Source organism: Phycodurus eques, chromosome 23 (assembly GCF_024500275.1).
Source record: "Phycodurus eques isolate BA_2022a chromosome 23, UOR_Pequ_1.1, whole genome shotgun sequence".
NCBI lineage: Eukaryota > Metazoa > Chordata > Actinopteri > Syngnathiformes > Syngnathidae > Phycodurus > Phycodurus eques.
In genome coordinates, this window is record NC_084547.1 from 1,888,448 (window position 1) to 1,904,312 (window position 15,865).

Consider the following 15,865-nt stretch of genomic DNA (forward strand, 5'->3'; position numbering starts at 1 on the left):
AACTCAATTTCCCTCGAAATCCCGTAAAGTAAGTATGAATATAAAAAAAATTAAATAAAATACAAATAAAATGCAAGACATTTGGCAACAGAACTGGGACATAAATGACATAGCAAGACTTGGTTTGGGACACAAGATGGGCAAAATTTGAAAGGGAATGATTTGGTTTTTTAGTCGTCTCTGAATTGGACATCCTGCAATGAATTCCATGCTTTATAAAATCGGAAAGGACCTAACAGGTGGATGTGATGGCCACTGGCCAGTATGAGACTTGTTGGCATGTGCTGATGATACCGTAACGGAAAGAACGAAAATTGACAACAGTGCTAAAAGAAAATAAACCTGGTTTCCGCACTGAGAATCTTCCGAGCCTACAGCAACAATCAATTATTTTTTATTTATTTTTTTAAATTTAGATGTTTTTGTTGTTGTTGTTTTTTTGTTTTTAAATGATCCACCCTGCAATCCGGTAAGTGGCTGTAATGCGGCTAAACATTGCCAAATGAACTAAAAGAAGAAGAAGAATTCGCAGCAGTGCGACGTGCCAACTGATTGTTCATTAATATTGTTTATTATAATTTACGGCGTCCACATCATTCCAAGAAACAACATGTGATTAGCATGTTTCTGCTACAAATCATATTTAGACTATTTAGCTTTTGGTGCTTGATCGCAGGGGTCCTCAAACTGGGGGTCTGTCTGTTTGCCATTATTTTGGGGTGCGTAAAATAGATTTGACAGTAAATGATCGTGTATAATTGACGTTAAAAGTGTATACTTTGCACTTGATTCCACCTACAGCGCGTTGTATGTTTCTTAGAAGGAATTAAAGTTGCTCGTTATTTTTTGTGTGAAAACGAGTCGTTTCGAGCAGCCGCTAAATCGAGTAACCGAATCGCTAAATTGACAACGCCGAATCGTGAATATTTAGGTTGAAGCAATTGACGTCATGTTAGGATCAAGAGGAATTCTCTCAATGGACCCCAAAAGTTTGAGAACCCCAGCTTTAGCGGTCTAGCAGTGAACATTATGTCTGTGTTCCTGGTTTGGAATATGAAGAGAACACACACTTCCACAGCAATGCTTGTTATTGGGCAGGTGGCGGCGGGGCACCGCCCGCACGGGAGGGGGTCTTCTTCTCCAGTCTGCTGACTCGATGTTTGAGCTTGCTGTGCGTGGCCTCGTGCTCGGCCAGCAGTCGAGCGTAGCGCGTCTGCAGGTCGTCCAGCGTGCTCGCCATCCGCTCCACTTTCTCCTCCATCTCCTTGGGGTCGGGCCCCTGCGCCGCCACCTACAGGACAGGAGGAGCTGTGACAACTGAACGGCGGCTGGTGCTTGTGGTGGTTACCTCCAGGTCCAGCAGGCCGTCCTTCATCAGGATCTGTCTCCCCTTCTCTTCTAACAAGGCCTTGGCGTCGGGGTACTCGGTCAGCGCCTCCATCAGGTCGTCCTTGGAAAGACAGAAGAGGTCGGAGTAACCGATGCTGCGGATGTTTGCCGTTCGCCTGTTTCCGGCTTTGCTGCCTGTTAGTGAAGAAGACGGGCGAAGGCATGACGACAGAGGTGGCAAAAAGTAAAAAAAACACTGGTAAAAGCAGATGTACTCATTGCACGCCAAGTACAAATGGAGGGAGTCAAAGTACAAATGTCGAAAAAAATCGACTTCCGTTGCGAAGTATTTGTACTTGGTTACTGCCCACCTTTGATGGCCAGGATGCTGATCTCGCCAAAGTAGCTGCCGTCGCTGAGGACCACAAACTGCGTGACGCCGTCGTCGGCCACCACGGCGAGCTTGCCCTCCTTGATGATGTACATCTCGCGCCCGATGTCGCCCTTCTTGCAGATGTAGTCTCCGGGACTGTAGACCTGCGGCTGCAGCTTCAGCACCAGCTCCACCAGCAGTCCCGCCTCGCAGTCGGCAAAGATACGCACCTGTGCGCCAAGACGGTGACAATACTTACAATACATCTTTGAAGACTAACCTGCGCTGGTCATCATCTTCGCAAAGTGCTCTTGCAACCAACATAGTGACAGACAGTATGTCGGTGTCTGGTCCATGGGGGGTCCCCAACACACAACTGATCTGACCTTCTTGAGTGTGTCCAGGTGCACGTTGATGGCAATCTCGGCTCTCAGCTTGTCCGGAAGGTACTTGAGGACTTCTCGCTCGTCCACCGCCTTCTTGTTGGTCCACAGGAAGTCGAACCACTTTATGACGCGCTTCTCCAGGTCCTTGGTTACCTGGGGGGGGGGGGGGGGGGGGGGGGGCAAATCCTTGGCTTGGTGGCTCAACTTGAAGCTACATCAAGCAAGTATTAGGGAGGGAGATCCGAAGATTATTACCTGTGGTCGGCACACTGACCTTGCGGAAGCTCATGTACTGCTTGATAGCGTCGATGCGAGCCTGAAAGTTGGCGCGGGCGGCGTTCATGTTGGTAATCATGGAGCCCACGTTACCCACGATAGTGGCGAAGATCAGCACGCCCACCTGCGGCGCACAGGAAGTGAGCGCCGAGGTCTTTGCGCTCCAGACGTGATGAAACCCACCAGGAAATCGGTGACCACAAAGAAGTACTCTGAGTTCTCCACGGGGGGCGGAGTCTCTCCAATGGTGGTGAGCGTCAGCGTGGACCAGTACATACTGTAGGCGTACTTCCTCACCAGGCGGCCGAACTCTGGGTTTGCTGGGTCAGGATACACAAACCTGTCCGAGCCAAAACCTGAAGAGGACAAGGGAATAAGGCGGTCTGCTTACAATCCGGAATCTGGGAATACCCACCGATGGCCTTGGAGAAAGAATAGTAGAGGCAGGCGTTCCAGTGGATGATGATGACAATGTACATGACCAGGTTGGAGATCCGCAGCATGTTGGGGTAGTTGGTTCTGGTCTCGGTCCTCTGGAAGAACTCCAGCATCCTGAAAACAGGAGACACACGTGTCGAGATAGTCCCTGGGCGCCAACGCTGACATCACCTGCCATTTTTTTCCACCTGTTGAACCTCAGCAGCTTGTTGAGGCGGATCTCGGGGTAGTTGAGGCCCAGAGTGACGTACAGAACGTCCGTGGGGACCATGGAGAGGACATCCAGTCGGAACTGGAAACTCTTCACGTAACGCTCGCGTAGCTTCTGCTCATCTTTGACCAGAAGACCCTGCTCCAGGTAGCCTGCACCCACACCATGAACATAACCATAACCACGCCAGTGTTCATGACCATGACCGAGTGGACAAACCTGTCCTGGTTCTGAAGATCATGTCGGCCACATAGAACAAGTCGCAGAGAAAGTCCAAGAGGAACCAGTAGCGCAAGTAGTCCATCTGAAGCTCCTCGAAGCACGCCCTGATGTGCGCCCACCACAAGAGCCTCAGAAGTGGCGGCCGGTGCAACGGGATGACTGCGAGGACTGGGATTGGGGACGTTACCTGGCGATGATGAGGGTCCAGTTGTACATGACGGGAAGCGTGATGATGAAGAGCCAGTGGTAATATGCGTCCCCCGCCGGGTCCACCACCGTGATCTCCTGTGGACTAACACACACACACACACACACAATCGAGTCTCAAGTCTTAACCTTCAAGTTTCAAGCGAGTCCCAAGTGACTGCGGCAAAACTCCAGGAGGTCAAGTCCAGTCCCCACTAAATTCCAAATCCAGTCACGTCATTCGTGAATAACAAGTCAGAGGCAAATCCAGTCTTTCTTGAGTTTTAGTTAAAGCCCTAAAATTGGTGACTTGGGCCTGACTCCAGTCAAGTCACGCGACTCGAGTACGCCACCGGCCTCGCAATCAACCTACACCGCCTCCTTCTTCTCCTCCGCCTTGGCTTTCTTCTTTTCCTCCTCTTCTTCCTCTTCTTTTTCGGCTTTTTTCTTCCCCTCCTTCCTGCGGAGGCAGCGAACAGGAGTGAAGGACGCAAAACATCAGCATCCAACCTCGGGAGTCAAAGAGCTCACGTTTTCTTGTCTTTCTTCTCCTTCTTTTTCTTCTTCTTCTTCTTCTCATCCCTACAAGACAACAGGAAACGCGTCCAGTGGCGTGCATTGGGAATAACGTGCATGTTTGTGTGTGTTTGTTACTTGTCTTTGTTGTTGTTGCTGTTGTTGACATTGAAGAGAAGTCCCGCACACCTAAAAGACATCACCAGTCATACGCACACACACACACACACACACACACACGGCGGAGGTGGCAAAAAGCACTCACACTCTGAAACTTACATAAGTACAAATACTTGTGTGTACCGAGACTGAAATATACTCAAGTACAAAAGTAAAATGATGTTTTATAGTCAAATTCTAGTCCTTACAGATATGATTTTTTAAATGTAGGACGAAAGTAAAAAAGTTGTGTACACTAATGAAGTATTTGTACTCCCTGAACCTTTTTTTTTTTTTTTTTTTTCCTTTTTCTCCCCAGCAACAACTCACCTGTGGTCCTCCGTGTCGTCCAGGAGTGGGGCGGCCATGTCCATCGGCGAAACCTGGGCCATCGAGGCGCTCCTTCCCACTGACACACAAACACAGACACACACACGCTGTAGACAAGGTCTCTTTGTCTTGTAGCCATTGCATCACTCACCTGTCAGGTGATTACGCGAGCTCCATCCAAGCCATTGCCATGGAAACACAACTGCGCCCCCCCCGCCCCGAACAACTTTGAAATCCACCAGATGAGGGATAGGGGGGGGTAAAAAAAAATAAAAAGTTTCCCTCAACCCAGCAGAAGCGTTAACTCGCAGAGCCGGGGCGCAGATAAAAAGATTAACGGAGGGATGATCCTGCACGACTCACACGCACGCGCACACACAGCCAACCTAGGGATAAACAAACAATCCCCAAAAAACTTTTGTATTGAAATGTTCAAACTGCACCCGAGTCGACCCTAGTGGGCAAGAGGGGAAGAAGAAAGGATGAGTAGAATAAAGCAATCAGTGATGCTCATTTCGTTGAGTCAGCGCGCGCGCGCACGCGTGCACGCACACGCACAGGCAGCTTTGATGGGTTTAAGTGTGTCAGACCGACAAGAGGTGATGCAGTATATAAAGTGACCAGCAGGTGGTACTGCAGACAAAGGGACTGTGTTATAGGAATCATTCAGCTAATTTCATACTCCCTCACCACAAAATAGGGATAAAAAAAAAAAAAAAAATCTATATATAATATATATAGCGTACAGTTATCAAGTGAAATGAAAAACAATTTTAGAACGCAACTCGGCCGCCGTTAATGACGTCATTACTGTCGCATAATTATAACGTACCGGATCGTACAGTGGGCAATTGGGTTCGGGAGCGATTCGTAACACAGCCAAGGTTGTTGAAACTGCTCTTTTTAGATGAGCAACAAATACAGATGTGACAGCATAATTCCAATTTAAATATACTGACAAAAAAAAAAAAAAAAATAATAATAATCGTGTGAACACAAAAAACAAAATCGTGTGCGTTGGCCGGGAATCGAACCCGGGTCAACTGCTTGGAAGGCAGCTATGCTCACCACTATACCACCAACGCCTGGTGTTTACCCGGATTGAAATACTTAAATAAGATTTCTCACTGCTGTATTTTGTGTACGTCATGTATGTTTTTGTTTTTCTTTGTCGTCTGCGTTCGTGGAGGAGGAGTCATTTATGCCCTTTAAAACTGCACCTTCCACTGCGGTGCACTAGAGGGCGGTGTTCTATATCCCTTTTGTTCCAAATTCGTTTGTTTGGGGAAGGAGTCAAAGGTCACCGGACCGCCCAACTCAACATTGCTGACCTGCGACCTCCGCCGAGTGAAGGCCTGGCCTCATCACAGTGGAGCAGCGGGGACTCTCGCTGGCGCTTGCGTGTGCCATCTCTTCCTGGCGAGCCGCCAATCATCTTCACACTTCTGCCGCCTCCTCTTCCTCCCCGGGCGCCAATCAGACGCCACGCGGCGCGCGGCCACGGGTGGCGCCAGACGCAGCGGAGGCCACGAGCCGACACGCGCCTCCCCTCCCCCTTCCTGTCAGCGAGCATCAGCCTGCCAACAAGCGCCCCCCCCCCCACCCCCAACCCCCCCCCCCACCCCACCCCCCAACGCGTCGTGAGGACGACACACGTATTCGTTCATAACCTCCGCCATTATTCATCGCCCCCCTCCCCCCCTGCAGGGTCTTTTGCTGTCTCCACGCCACCTGCTAATTGAACTCCTTCTTCCTGCCTCGCGCGAGCTCGCTTGTGCCAAGCCCAGGTGATTATACGCCCCCCCCCCCTCTTCCCATTATCTATCACCCCTCCCCCCTTGCCACCATCCCTCCCCGCTACTGACAGACCGACAAATCCCTCCCGGTGCTCCTCTCCCCCCAACCTGCCCCCTCCTCCTCCTCCTCCTCCGCTCTCCATCTCCTTCCCCGCCAGCCATGATCCGTGGCAGGCTAATTCCCAGACGGTCCTCCTCTTCCTCTTCTCCTCCTCGCGGGCCCGGTGAGTAGCCTCATCTCCTCATGTTCTCCTCCTTCTGCCTCTGTGTGTGTGTGTGTGCGAGCGCGAGTGTGTTGGACCGCCGCATGCCGCCTTCACGCTTTTTAGCCTTTTACGAGCTGCCTTCAACCCCCCCCCCCCCTCCCCCCCCCCTCGTCTTCCTCCTGCTGCGCCTGTGGGATGAGGGAGAGGCGGGGGGTGGGGGCGGCGTGAAGGAGGAGGAGGGGGGCGTTAATGTGCCGCCTGGGAGAGTGGTTTCCTCTCGCGGTCGGCGGCCGCCGTGACCTTCTGTCACGCTGACCGGATAATTCGCCCCGCCTCCGGGGAGCGCTGTCACAGTACCACATTAACATCCTCCCCATACGGCTCTCGCGATACCGCTTTCCCGCCACGGGTCAGAGGTCACAGGTAGTCAGCGTGTTTGTGTCTCCTCCCCCCCTCCCCGCAGGCAAGTAAACAAAAGGCGTGCGCGGCGGCCATGTCGGGCATGACGAGCGGCGTGTGCGTGGAGAGCGACCTGTCGTCCGTGCTGCAGCGAAGCTCGGCCTCCTCGCACCACCACCCCAATCACCACGGTTACGGCGGGCAGGGCCAGGTGAGTTTTGAGTCAAAAGTCTCAAGTCTTGACCTTTCACCTGGGACTTGCGCAAAATTTACCGCGGCAAAAGTGGAGCAAATCACCACTTGATCAAGTTCATCAGTCGCGAGTAAGTCTCCGGTCTTAACTGAAAAGTTACTGTGGCATAAAAATGAAGCGAGTCAAGTTCCCAAGAAATTTCACTCGAGGCGACGACTAACTTTGCCCTCAGTATCAACACTTGTGCTACTCTGCCGTACTAACACTATCACATCGATTTCTTAACGGTCCCAAATCAGTCTCCTTATTGTCCGTTACTTTGTCGTCTCAATTAACCGACATGAACCTTAATCGATGTCTGACTAGCTGTCGGTGAGCTCAACTGTCAATTTCGTGTCGGCCACCTTGTCTTTGCGGCATTTATCGTGACGGATGAACTTTGATGTCGTATTTGTTGTCGTCGCTTAGCCCCGAGTTGCAAACCTTCCATGTCGAGGTACAATTACAGTCATGTGTTCATCAACTTTGGTAATCGGTGAATCGTTTTACAGACCTTGTTTCACTCCGAATTGTTCAAAGCTACTGCAATATGTCGTGTTTTTGAATGGGGGGGGGTCTGCACTACTCCGCATCGTAACACACTGGTGGGTCGCCACGTGTGCATTAAACAAGCAAAAAAATATATATTTTGAAAATGCAAATGTTTAAATGGAAACAGGCAAGACTCGTAAAGTCATGTAGTTCAAATTAGCCAAGTCCTAAAATTGGCAGCTCAGATTTGACTCAAGTGACTTGAGTATGCGCCCCCCCCCCCTGTGGTTGCAGGTGTCCACGCTGGCACCCATGCTGGACTACAGCAGCGAGATGGACCGCTACCGCTCGTCCATCGCCAGCTTCTACAAGACCAACGTGGACGTGGGCAACTTCCCGCAGTCGGCCAAGCTGGCGGCGCGCTTGGCGGCCGCCGCTCCCATCTTCCCCCCCGGCGCTACCAGGCTGGGCGCCATGGCGACGGCGCCCTGGGGATGCCACGACAACGTCAACCACCCGGCGGCCGTCTTCTGGGGCCGCCCAAAACCCGGCGCCGCGCACCACCGCCACCACCCGGCCACGCCCGCCGGTCACATGACCCCCTCGCACCCCCACGGGAGCAGCATGCATCAGGGCGGCGGGGCCGACGAGGGGGGGCGGACTGAAAAACACACCGCCGCCTCGCTTCCCGTCACCCAAACGGCACACCACCACCCCATGGCGCCCAGCAACGCCAACTTCCTGCCCGGCTACGGCGGAGGGAGCGACTGCGGCGTCGGGAAGCAAGGACACGCCCACCCGGACGTGATGGGCCTATCGGAGGGGGGCAGCTGCAACGGGGGCGGAGTTCTGGGAAGCGGCTTCCTGGGGGGGCTGGGCTTACCCCCGGGTGTCATCGTCATGGCGATGGGTTCGACAGCGGGCGGGATGTCGGACGCCGGCAGCGCCTTCCAGATGACGGGTGGCCAGCGGGGGCCCACAGACTGCCAGCAACACGCCGGCTCCTCGCCCTGCCCCTCCTCGTCCTCGCCCTCGTCGTCGGGCGTGGCCGCAGGGGGCGTGGTCCTGTCGTCGCCGTCCTCCTCCTCGTCGTCGTCGTCCAAGAGGAAGCGCAAGCGCTGCGGCGTGTGCGGGCCGTGCCGGCGGCTCATCAACTGCGGCGTGTGCTCGTCCTGCCGCAACAGGAAGACGGGCCACCAGATCTGCAAGTTCAGGAAGTGCGAGGAGCTCAAGAAGAAGCCGGGGGGAGGCGGGGGAGGGACGCTCGAGGTGAGGGGGGGCTCGGGGACGGACGATGCCACACGGGCGCGTGCACACGGGATGCTCACGTATTCCGGAGTTAGTCTCATCCAGCCCACCGTGCATTTTCACAATGAAGACAACCCATTTTAGAAAAAAAAAAGCTGAATGAAATTGCATTCATTGAGCTGTTTTTATCCCCAAAATTGGTTCATTAAAAAATATATAAATATACTTCATTTATGCCATTAAATAATGGGCTTATTGATTTATTGTAATAAAAAGTAACATGATAAATATTCCATTTAAATTCAACATGGTATATTAAATATTAGTCTAATTAGAATCATTCCAGTTACATACAGTTAACTTTTTTTTTTTTTTAAAGCTCATCCATAAATGAAGCCTATTTTTTTTAAACATAAAAATCAAACATGGTCCTTGAACACAAATGTTTGCACCCCCCCCCCCCCCCCCCGATATATCTCCAATCCACTGCCAAGCAAACACGTTTGGACAGATTCTTCAACGGCAGCCACGACACAAAATTGGCTTTTCGCTGTGTGCGTGTGCGTGTCCGCACACACTTTGCGCGCGTGGCTCAATTAATGACATGGACGACATGTGCATTCATCCTCGCTTCCTCCCGCGAGAGTCGCTACAAACCGTAGCTAATTAGTTCCCCCCCTCCACACACCGACAGGATGCGCACATGCTAGCACATGAGGCTAATCTTTGTCAATTACACGCTAATTGGAGCTGTGGCGCGAGTGTGAGTGATGACTTGGCTGCGTGCGTGAGTGGTCAGAAGGTTTATCGAGTCTTTCACACGTTTCTTTTTTTTTTTTTTTTTTTTGTTTCCTCCTCCGTAGAGGCCGCCATCCGTCCCGACCGGCGAGGCCTTCCGGTGGTTCTTCTAGTCGGCGCCCGAGGCCCAAACAGGAAGTGGCGCTCGCACGTTGCGACCGGACCGAGGACAGTTGGGCTCCGGCTGCCCTCCCCCCCCCTCCGCCCCCCCCCAGTTGGTTGCTTGCAGTGGAGAATCCGTGTGTCACGCCTCCTTTCTCAAAAACCACAATCAGACAACATGACTGATTATTTTGTTATTTGTTTTTCAATCTGACATCAATCAGAATACGGCTGCGGCGTCCGAGGCGCTAACGTAGCTTTAGTAATGCTCGTTTTATCAGGTTGGCAAGATAATTTGGGGTGGAAATTTGGAAGCTTTTCAAGCAATTCTACTTGGTCTTTTTCACCTTGCAGTTGAGACGGCCAGCCTACTCATTAATATTCAATATTTATATTCGTTTGCACTGAGTGGATCGCTGTTCTTCATTTGGAATGCGACCGCAGCAGTCGTGTACACACCGAAGGTGTATTCGCAACTATCATCGGTAAACAAGTAGCACTTACCAGACGAAAAAAATCTGGCATTGGTCTCCTTTTTCGTGTTGCATTAAAAAAAAAAGAAATAACTAAATAATCAGTGACGTTTTCATTCGACTGCCAATTGGAAACAGAAAGAACGAATGACACATGGATTTTTTTTGTTTTTTTGTTTTTAGCTCAGACGATGACCTAGTATCAAAGGGTCAATGAATAACATTTTCCGACCAACCACGACGGACCGCACTTCGGTTTCTTCAACTTGTGTCGATCGTCCAGCAAGTGTGTGATGCGCGCAAAAGGACTACAACTTTCCTCAGGAGGACTACAAGGACCACAAACGCTCTCGTGGATGAGACAAAACTACGAGGAAGTGTCACACACAATTGATTGCGTCAGTGTGTGCGCTCCTCATCGCCATCCTGGCGAGGCAGAACCCTGGTCGTCCTTGACAACAGACCGCCGTGTTGCTAAGCAACTGCTAACAATGGACCAGCGCTCCTGCGCTCGAATGTGGCCGTGGCGGGGAAATGCTTCCACACAATGACGGACACATTTCAAATCCCCTGGAAGTGTTTATTGCCATAAAGTGTGAGTGTGTGTGTGTGTGTGTGTGTGTGTGTGCGTGCGTGTGTATAAGGTCATCAACATACTCACTGCTACTCAGTTTCACATTAAAAGCACTTACAAAACAAGGCTCCACATTAATTTGAAGCCCCAGTGCGCCATCCAGTGGCCCACGAGCGAACACACACTGCAGTTGACTGGAGTCCAGGGCGTGTTGCCATGGGAACAGGCTTGTACATCAAGAGGCGGAACAAAAGAAGAGTTTGGAGGACGGGGGGACGGACGGACGTGCGGTGACGGACGTGCGGTGACATCAGAGGTGACATGACATGATGGTGGGGGAGAGCGGGGGGCTGAGGTCACTTCCTGCTGCCGTGTCACTTCGGCAGAGGTCAGAGGTGTGAGACAGGAAGTGAAGGGAAGAGGAGGGTGGGGAAAAGTTGGCGTCTTCCTCCTCTTCCTCCTTGGTGCCGGCATCCTGAAGTTTGAGCGTTGGCGCCCGCAACAGCGGGGGAGGGCCGCTTCTTACCTGGCAAACGGCCGCTTGCGTTCGATTTGTAAAGTCTTTGACGTCCGCCGCCTCACAGGGGCCGGATGGCGCGTCCACCAAGTCCACGACCGCGTCGGTCGAGCATACTGACGGGAGAGCGCGAGGGCGCGACGGGTCTCCTCCGCCGCCGTCGTCGCTGCTGTCGCTCTCCAGTGTGATGATGGGCGGCGGCCTGCGAGACAAGCGGGGTCAATCGAAAGGTCAACCATGCCCGCGCGACCAAAACGGAGCCTCAGCCCTTTCACGCCTTGATGCGGATCTGATCCAGATCATACAGATCGGTTCCTCATTCAGTCGTACCTTGGATCCAATGAAACGTTAGCCCCCGCAAAAACACCACCATTTTTTTGTATTGTATAAAAAAATACATGTTCGAGATATGTCTTCACGAATCGGATCCAGATTGTAAAGAACGTGGGTGTCGATGATTTTCTTGGCAGATATTAGCTCTTTTTAAAATAATTTATTTTATTAGATTAGACGCCGATATATTCAGTGTTGAAGTAGTGCAGAATGATGTCCTTGTGCCGTTCGCCCACTAGAGGGAGCCCTGACTCCGTTCAATCCAATAAGCATCTTTCCTTCGACAACAATTGATTGTGCGCTAACGTAGCAGTTATTTACAAAAACAATGGCGGATTATCACATTACGTTCTTGCTGCAGAAGCTCCAGAGCATAATATAGTTTTCAATTTAATTTCAATGAGTCATGAAATCTATTTTTTTTTAATGAATCATCTGATTCTTTGGTTGTTTTTGTTTCTTTTTCAGAATCATGGTAACAATTGAAGTTTGTTTTTTGTTTTTACCCGCCGTGCTCCTGTGTCTTGCGATGGCGCTTGGGTGGGGCGGCGCCCTCATACACGATCTCCACGCTGGGACTGCGGTCGCGTTGGTGCCCTCCCGTGCTGCGGGACACGAAGGGACAAGGTCAGTCGAGCGGACCCAAATATACATTCAGCGCCTCACTGAGCTGCCGTTCTACTTCTGCACGTCTGCCATGTGAAGTAGAACGAGACGTTTGACGTCTATGGACCAAAAGAGGAAGAACGGGAAGCTCTCACCTGTCGGGGCCAGAGGGGATCTTCCGCGAGTCGCTCCTTCTCTTGCTGCGGCCCCTTCGTCGCCGCCTCCTGTCGGGCTGGCTGTGCTCGTCCAGGTGTCGGCTCTTGTACTTCCTCTTCCCGCTGGGCTTCTCGCCGCTGGAGCGCAACGGCGAGAGAGGCGACGGCGGCGGTGAAGAGGAGCAGACGGAGGAGGAGGGGGACGACGAGGAGAATTCCCAGCTGCAGTCCGACGAGCTGAGGGCGAGCGGCGAGCCGGACTCCAGGCTGGAATGCGAAAGGGAGCACATCATGGCGGGGTAAATGGAGCGATTGGGATTGGCCAAAGTGCCGCTCTTTCTCATACACTCGCGGCTCCTCCTCCTCTTCTTCTTCTTTTTCATCTTGTTGTCAGGCGGCGCCAGCGGCGGGCTGAGCGTGCACGCCGAGCTCACCGACCCCACCGCAGGGGCCTTTTCATGACGGGCGGCGGAGGGCGGGATTGCGGGCGACGATGAGTCTGAGTCGGACGACAGGTGCACGAGCTCCGGCGTGCGCTCGGCCAGCGGCTTCTTGTAGCCCACGATCAAACACTCCGCCTCGTCCTCCAGCGGGACGGGGCTCGAGGGCGGCAACGTCAATGCGGCAGAGTTAGAGGGGCCCGGCGTCTCATCGTTGTGCCGCCGCCCCTCCGCCTCCTCGGAGATGGAAGGCGAGCCGCTGTTGTTGGCGGCCGGCGGATGGTACGCGGCGTGCACGTCGTACTCGTCCAGGCTGAGCGGCGAGCGGGCGAAGCAGAGCAGCTCGTGTAGGAAGTGCGCCGTTTGCGCCAATAGGAAGGGCTGCAGCTCTTCCTGCATGGTCGCCGCGTCCTCCAAGCCGTGGCGAGCCACTCGAGCCGCGATGATGCGCTGGACGACGTCCACCAGCGAGCCGTACGCACCGTACAGCACTGTCAGCTCGCGGCGAAGCCAAGGCCGCAGTCTGTTCAGCTGGGTGGGGTCCCGGCGGAAGCTGTCCACCGTGACGTCACGCTCGGGCTCGGCGGCGCCGGCGACGCCGCGCACGCGGATGCCGCCGCGATAGAGGGCGCGGCGAAAGGCCACCATCTCTTCCGCCGTCAGACGCTGCGCCGCCACGCCTTCACGCTGCAGACGCAGCCTGGCGGCCAATCGGGTCACGAGGCGCCGCGACGGCCGGCCCGGACCGGCGTCGCCGTGGCCCGTCGGGCCTTCGAATATGACGCCGCGCTCCGACAGCGGAAACGGCAGGACGTCCAAATACCACTCCCACACCCCGTGCTCCTCCTCGCTCGCCGACGCCATGGCCGCCACCATGGCCACGGTGGCCGCCACGCTGCTGCTGGTAGGGGTGGGGCGCAGCGTGTACTCCTTGAACTCGTCCTCGGCGCGCACCGAGTGCAAGATGGAAGCGAAGGGCTGCTTGCAGAGCGGACACTCGGCCTTGTTGTGCGACCACTCCTGGATGCACGGGAAGCAGAAGCGGTGCAGGCAGTGGTCCAAATACGCCATATTGTTGAAGCGGTCCAGGCAGATGGGACACTTTGAGTCGGGCGACGCCTCCTCTGCCGCTCGGGCCGACGGCGCGGGAGGAGACGCCGTGGCGGCGGCGGCGGCCTGCGTGTCCGTGCCCGTCTTCTTTCCCCTGCGACTTGCTCGCCTCCTCGGCACTTCCTCGGGCTGCGCCTCGCCGCCGTTGTTGTTGTAACGGCGCCGATCACGTAGCTTCATAGCTGTGGGGGCCATCACCTGACCGCAGAAGATATGCATCATGTAACATCCCTTTTTATTTAATTTTTTATGACACTGAAACATGTCATGTCATTGTTTGAGGAAATTGTTTTATTTTCTTCAATAAACCTGGAATGAGCATTTGTAAGTTGTAACGCCTCTAAAATCCTCCAGAACAAATAAATGCAGGAAAGAAACAATTGACGAATAAAGTAAATGACCTTTTCTACTGCCCATATTTGCGCTATTTAAGTCACGTTTTTAGGGACTGTCACAGCAGTTTTCATGCACCAACTTTAAGAACCCCTCTGAATTTCATCTTACGAGACTAAACAAAAAGGTTGATTAGATATGTTGAGACATAATCCAGTTATGTTGATTTAGTCCAATTTGAAGGCTATTCCCGAGCAGATTGTTCTCTCGGCGATGTCCCACAAAGACGTACCCCAAAAAGGTAACTTTGTTCACAACACAACTGGACCCCATCATGTGATTTTCAAAATTCTTGGTGCGTTGTAAACAGCTTTAAGTGGCCATCCCAAACAGTTACTAAGAGGGACACAAATGCTTCTTCGAGATCATTTTTAATGGAAAAATAATGAGACAAATGATCGCAGAAGGACTCTAAGGCTGTAAACTCTTAAATAAAAGTGACAATTTTAAACATATGTCATTGGCGGGGGGACCTTGTGACGTGGGGTCAATGGAGAGGACAACGACACATTGAATAAAATGTGATTTCTAATTTAATTAAATAAAAGGGTTTTCATCACGAGAAAAGAAAGCATCGCAGTCATGTCAGCGAGCAAATTAGATGCGACCCGTCCACAACCATAGAAAACAATTTGACGTTTGCCTTAATACCTTTGCTTATATGTTAGCATGCTAACGCGTTTAGCTTCCGTACCTGGCCGCAATCACTCTCGCTGCTCAAACCTGACCCTTTTCATTGGGCTTTCGTTCCCCCGTCGGCAGCCGAATTGCGGTTTAACGCTGCCCGACTTCGGGTGATGCGAGCAAGAGAAAGACAAAACAATATTCGTGACTTTGGGGGATTGTTGGCCGCCAACCGAACAGCGGAACTGCTTCTGCTTGAGGGCTAGTAAACGTCATCAATGTTGGACGGAAGTAGAACCCGGATGTGCTCTTCCCTTCACGGTGCAGATGCCTGTGTTGACAAACATTATGCGCTGTGATACGGCAGCTTATCCGCCATATTAGATGTGGCATATCTGCCTTTATAACGCAAGGAAACCTCACAGACGTTATCAAGCGCCTTTCTACAAATAACACCAAGTTGATGTCTTCCATTCAAGCACACAGTAATGTTTACTCCCATACGGTATATTTGGTAAGCAAAGCAACAGTGTTATACTTTTAGGGTAGTTGTAAAGACTGGTGAGGAAAAATAAATACATTGTTTTTGGTGCTAAGCTACTTTATAGACTAAAACTATAAGGAGTACACATTTATAATATTAAATAAATATAAATAATAGTTACTCTTATAAGGTAGAGCATAATTGTTTGCTGCTGCTTACAGGACAATAGGACACACACACATGCTTTTGTTTGGTAAAACTGACCACACTATGTTATGAGCACACACATGCAACACAGACACACTGATAACATTCAGACTGAGAACAGGCTAAAAAAACGGTTTGATAAGGAGCTGCTGAGACAATAGGAACTGTTATCTGAAAAGGAGACGCAATCGGCTTCCGAATCCCTTGAGAGAAGGTAGAGAGTCCAGCGCCCTGTGCCTCCCACTCGATC

The 15,865-nt window shown here is 52.2% G+C and overlaps 3 protein-coding genes and 1 non-coding gene across 9 annotated transcripts; 1 reads left to right on the top strand and 3 right to left on the bottom strand.

The window, feature by feature from the left end:
• Positions 1–549: 549 nt before the first annotated feature.
• On the bottom strand, positions 550–5,834 carry cnga1b (cyclic nucleotide gated channel subunit alpha 1b). 2 transcript variants are annotated; one of them, XM_061668582.1, is made up of 16 exons: positions 5,758–5,834; positions 4,578–4,812; positions 4,427–4,505; positions 4,076–4,126; positions 3,953–4,003; positions 3,795–3,881; positions 3,423–3,527; positions 3,233–3,339; positions 2,991–3,165; positions 2,780–2,916; positions 2,548–2,720; positions 2,363–2,488; positions 2,089–2,241; positions 1,701–1,932; positions 1,349–1,524; positions 550–1,291 (listed from the first exon to the last, which is right to left on the bottom strand). In XM_061668582.1, the coding sequence occupies exons 3-16, from the start codon at positions 4,486–4,488 to the stop codon at positions 1,088–1,090; spliced, it is 1,839 nt and encodes a 612-aa protein (XP_061524566.1). In that variant the 5' UTR covers positions 4,489–4,505; positions 4,578–4,812; positions 5,758–5,834; the 3' UTR covers positions 550–1,087. The 2 variants fall into 2 exon arrangements, with proteins under 2 accessions (XP_061524566.1, XP_061524565.1); XM_061668581.1 differs by lacking the exon at positions 5,758–5,834 and having other exon boundaries at positions 4,578–5,104.
• trnag-ucc (transfer RNA glycine (anticodon UCC)) lies at positions 5,440–5,511 on the bottom strand. The gene has a single exon. It is a non-coding gene; the product is annotated as a tRNA-Gly (tRNA).
• A 235-nt stretch (positions 5,835–6,069) lies between the features above and the next one.
• Positions 6,070–10,853, top strand: LOC133397563 (CXXC-type zinc finger protein 4-like). 4 transcript variants are annotated; one of them, XR_009767653.1, is made up of 5 exons: positions 6,346–6,446; positions 6,892–7,038; positions 7,846–8,820; positions 9,663–9,836; positions 10,356–10,853. XR_009767653.1 is itself a non-coding variant. In XM_061668588.1 (4 exons), the coding sequence occupies exons 2-4, from the start codon at positions 6,922–6,924 to the stop codon at positions 9,708–9,710; spliced, it is 1,140 nt and encodes a 379-aa protein (XP_061524572.1). In that variant the 5' UTR covers positions 6,346–6,446; positions 6,892–6,921; the 3' UTR covers positions 9,711–10,853. The 4 variants fall into 4 exon arrangements, 3 of the variants coding, with proteins under 3 accessions (XP_061524571.1, XP_061524572.1, XP_061524570.1); XM_061668588.1 differs by having other exon boundaries at positions 9,663–10,853; XM_061668587.1 differs by lacking the exons at positions 6,346–6,446; positions 9,663–9,836; positions 10,356–10,853 and adding an exon at positions 6,070–6,213 and having other exon boundaries at positions 7,846–9,073.
• On the bottom strand, positions 10,619–15,179 carry LOC133397558 (E3 ubiquitin-protein ligase Topors-like). Of its 2 annotated transcripts, XM_061668580.1 has the most exons (5): positions 14,995–15,179; positions 12,704–14,105; positions 12,358–12,624; positions 12,103–12,201; positions 11,189–11,465 (listed from the first exon to the last, which is right to left on the bottom strand). In XM_061668580.1, exons 2-5 carry the CDS (start codon positions 14,100–14,102, stop codon positions 11,269–11,271), a joined length of 1,962 nt encoding a protein of 653 aa, XP_061524564.1. In that variant the 5' UTR covers positions 14,103–14,105; positions 14,995–15,179; the 3' UTR covers positions 11,189–11,268. The 2 variants fall into 2 exon arrangements, with proteins under 2 accessions (XP_061524563.1, XP_061524564.1); XM_061668579.1 differs by having other exon boundaries at positions 10,619–11,465; positions 12,358–14,105.
• Between the last annotated feature and the right edge of the window lie 686 nt (positions 15,180–15,865).

Coding starts and splice junctions, on each gene's coding strand:
- cnga1b (XM_061668582.1), bottom strand. CDS start 4,488: ATGGCCCAGGTTTCGCCGATGGACATGGCCGCCCCACTCCTGGACGAC. Junction 3,882..3,952: donor GAGAAGAAAGACAAGAAAAC/GTGAGCTCTTTG, acceptor CTGCCTCCGCAG/GAAGGAGGGGAAGAAAAAAG. Junction 2,721..2,779: donor TTCTTTCTCCAAGGCCATCG/GTGGGTATTCCC, acceptor TGTCCTCTTCAG/GTTTTGGCTCGGACAGGTTT.
- LOC133397563 (XM_061668587.1), top strand. CDS start 6,922: ATGTCGGGCATGACGAGCGGCGTGTGCGTGGAGAGCGACCTGTCGTCC. Junction 7,039..7,845: donor GTTACGGCGGGCAGGGCCAG/GTGAGTTTTGAG, acceptor CTGTGGTTGCAG/GTGTCCACGCTGGCACCCAT.
- LOC133397558 (XM_061668579.1), bottom strand. CDS start 14,102: ATGGCCCCCACAGCTATGAAGCTACGTGATCGGCGCCGTTACAACAAC. Junction 12,202..12,357: donor ATCCCCTCTGGCCCCGACAG/GTGAGAGCTTCC, acceptor CGTGTCCCGCAG/CACGGGAGGGCACCAACGCG. Junction 11,466..12,102: donor AAGACACAGGAGCACGGCGG/GTAAAAACAAAA, acceptor CTTGTCTCGCAG/GCCGCCGCCCATCATCACAC.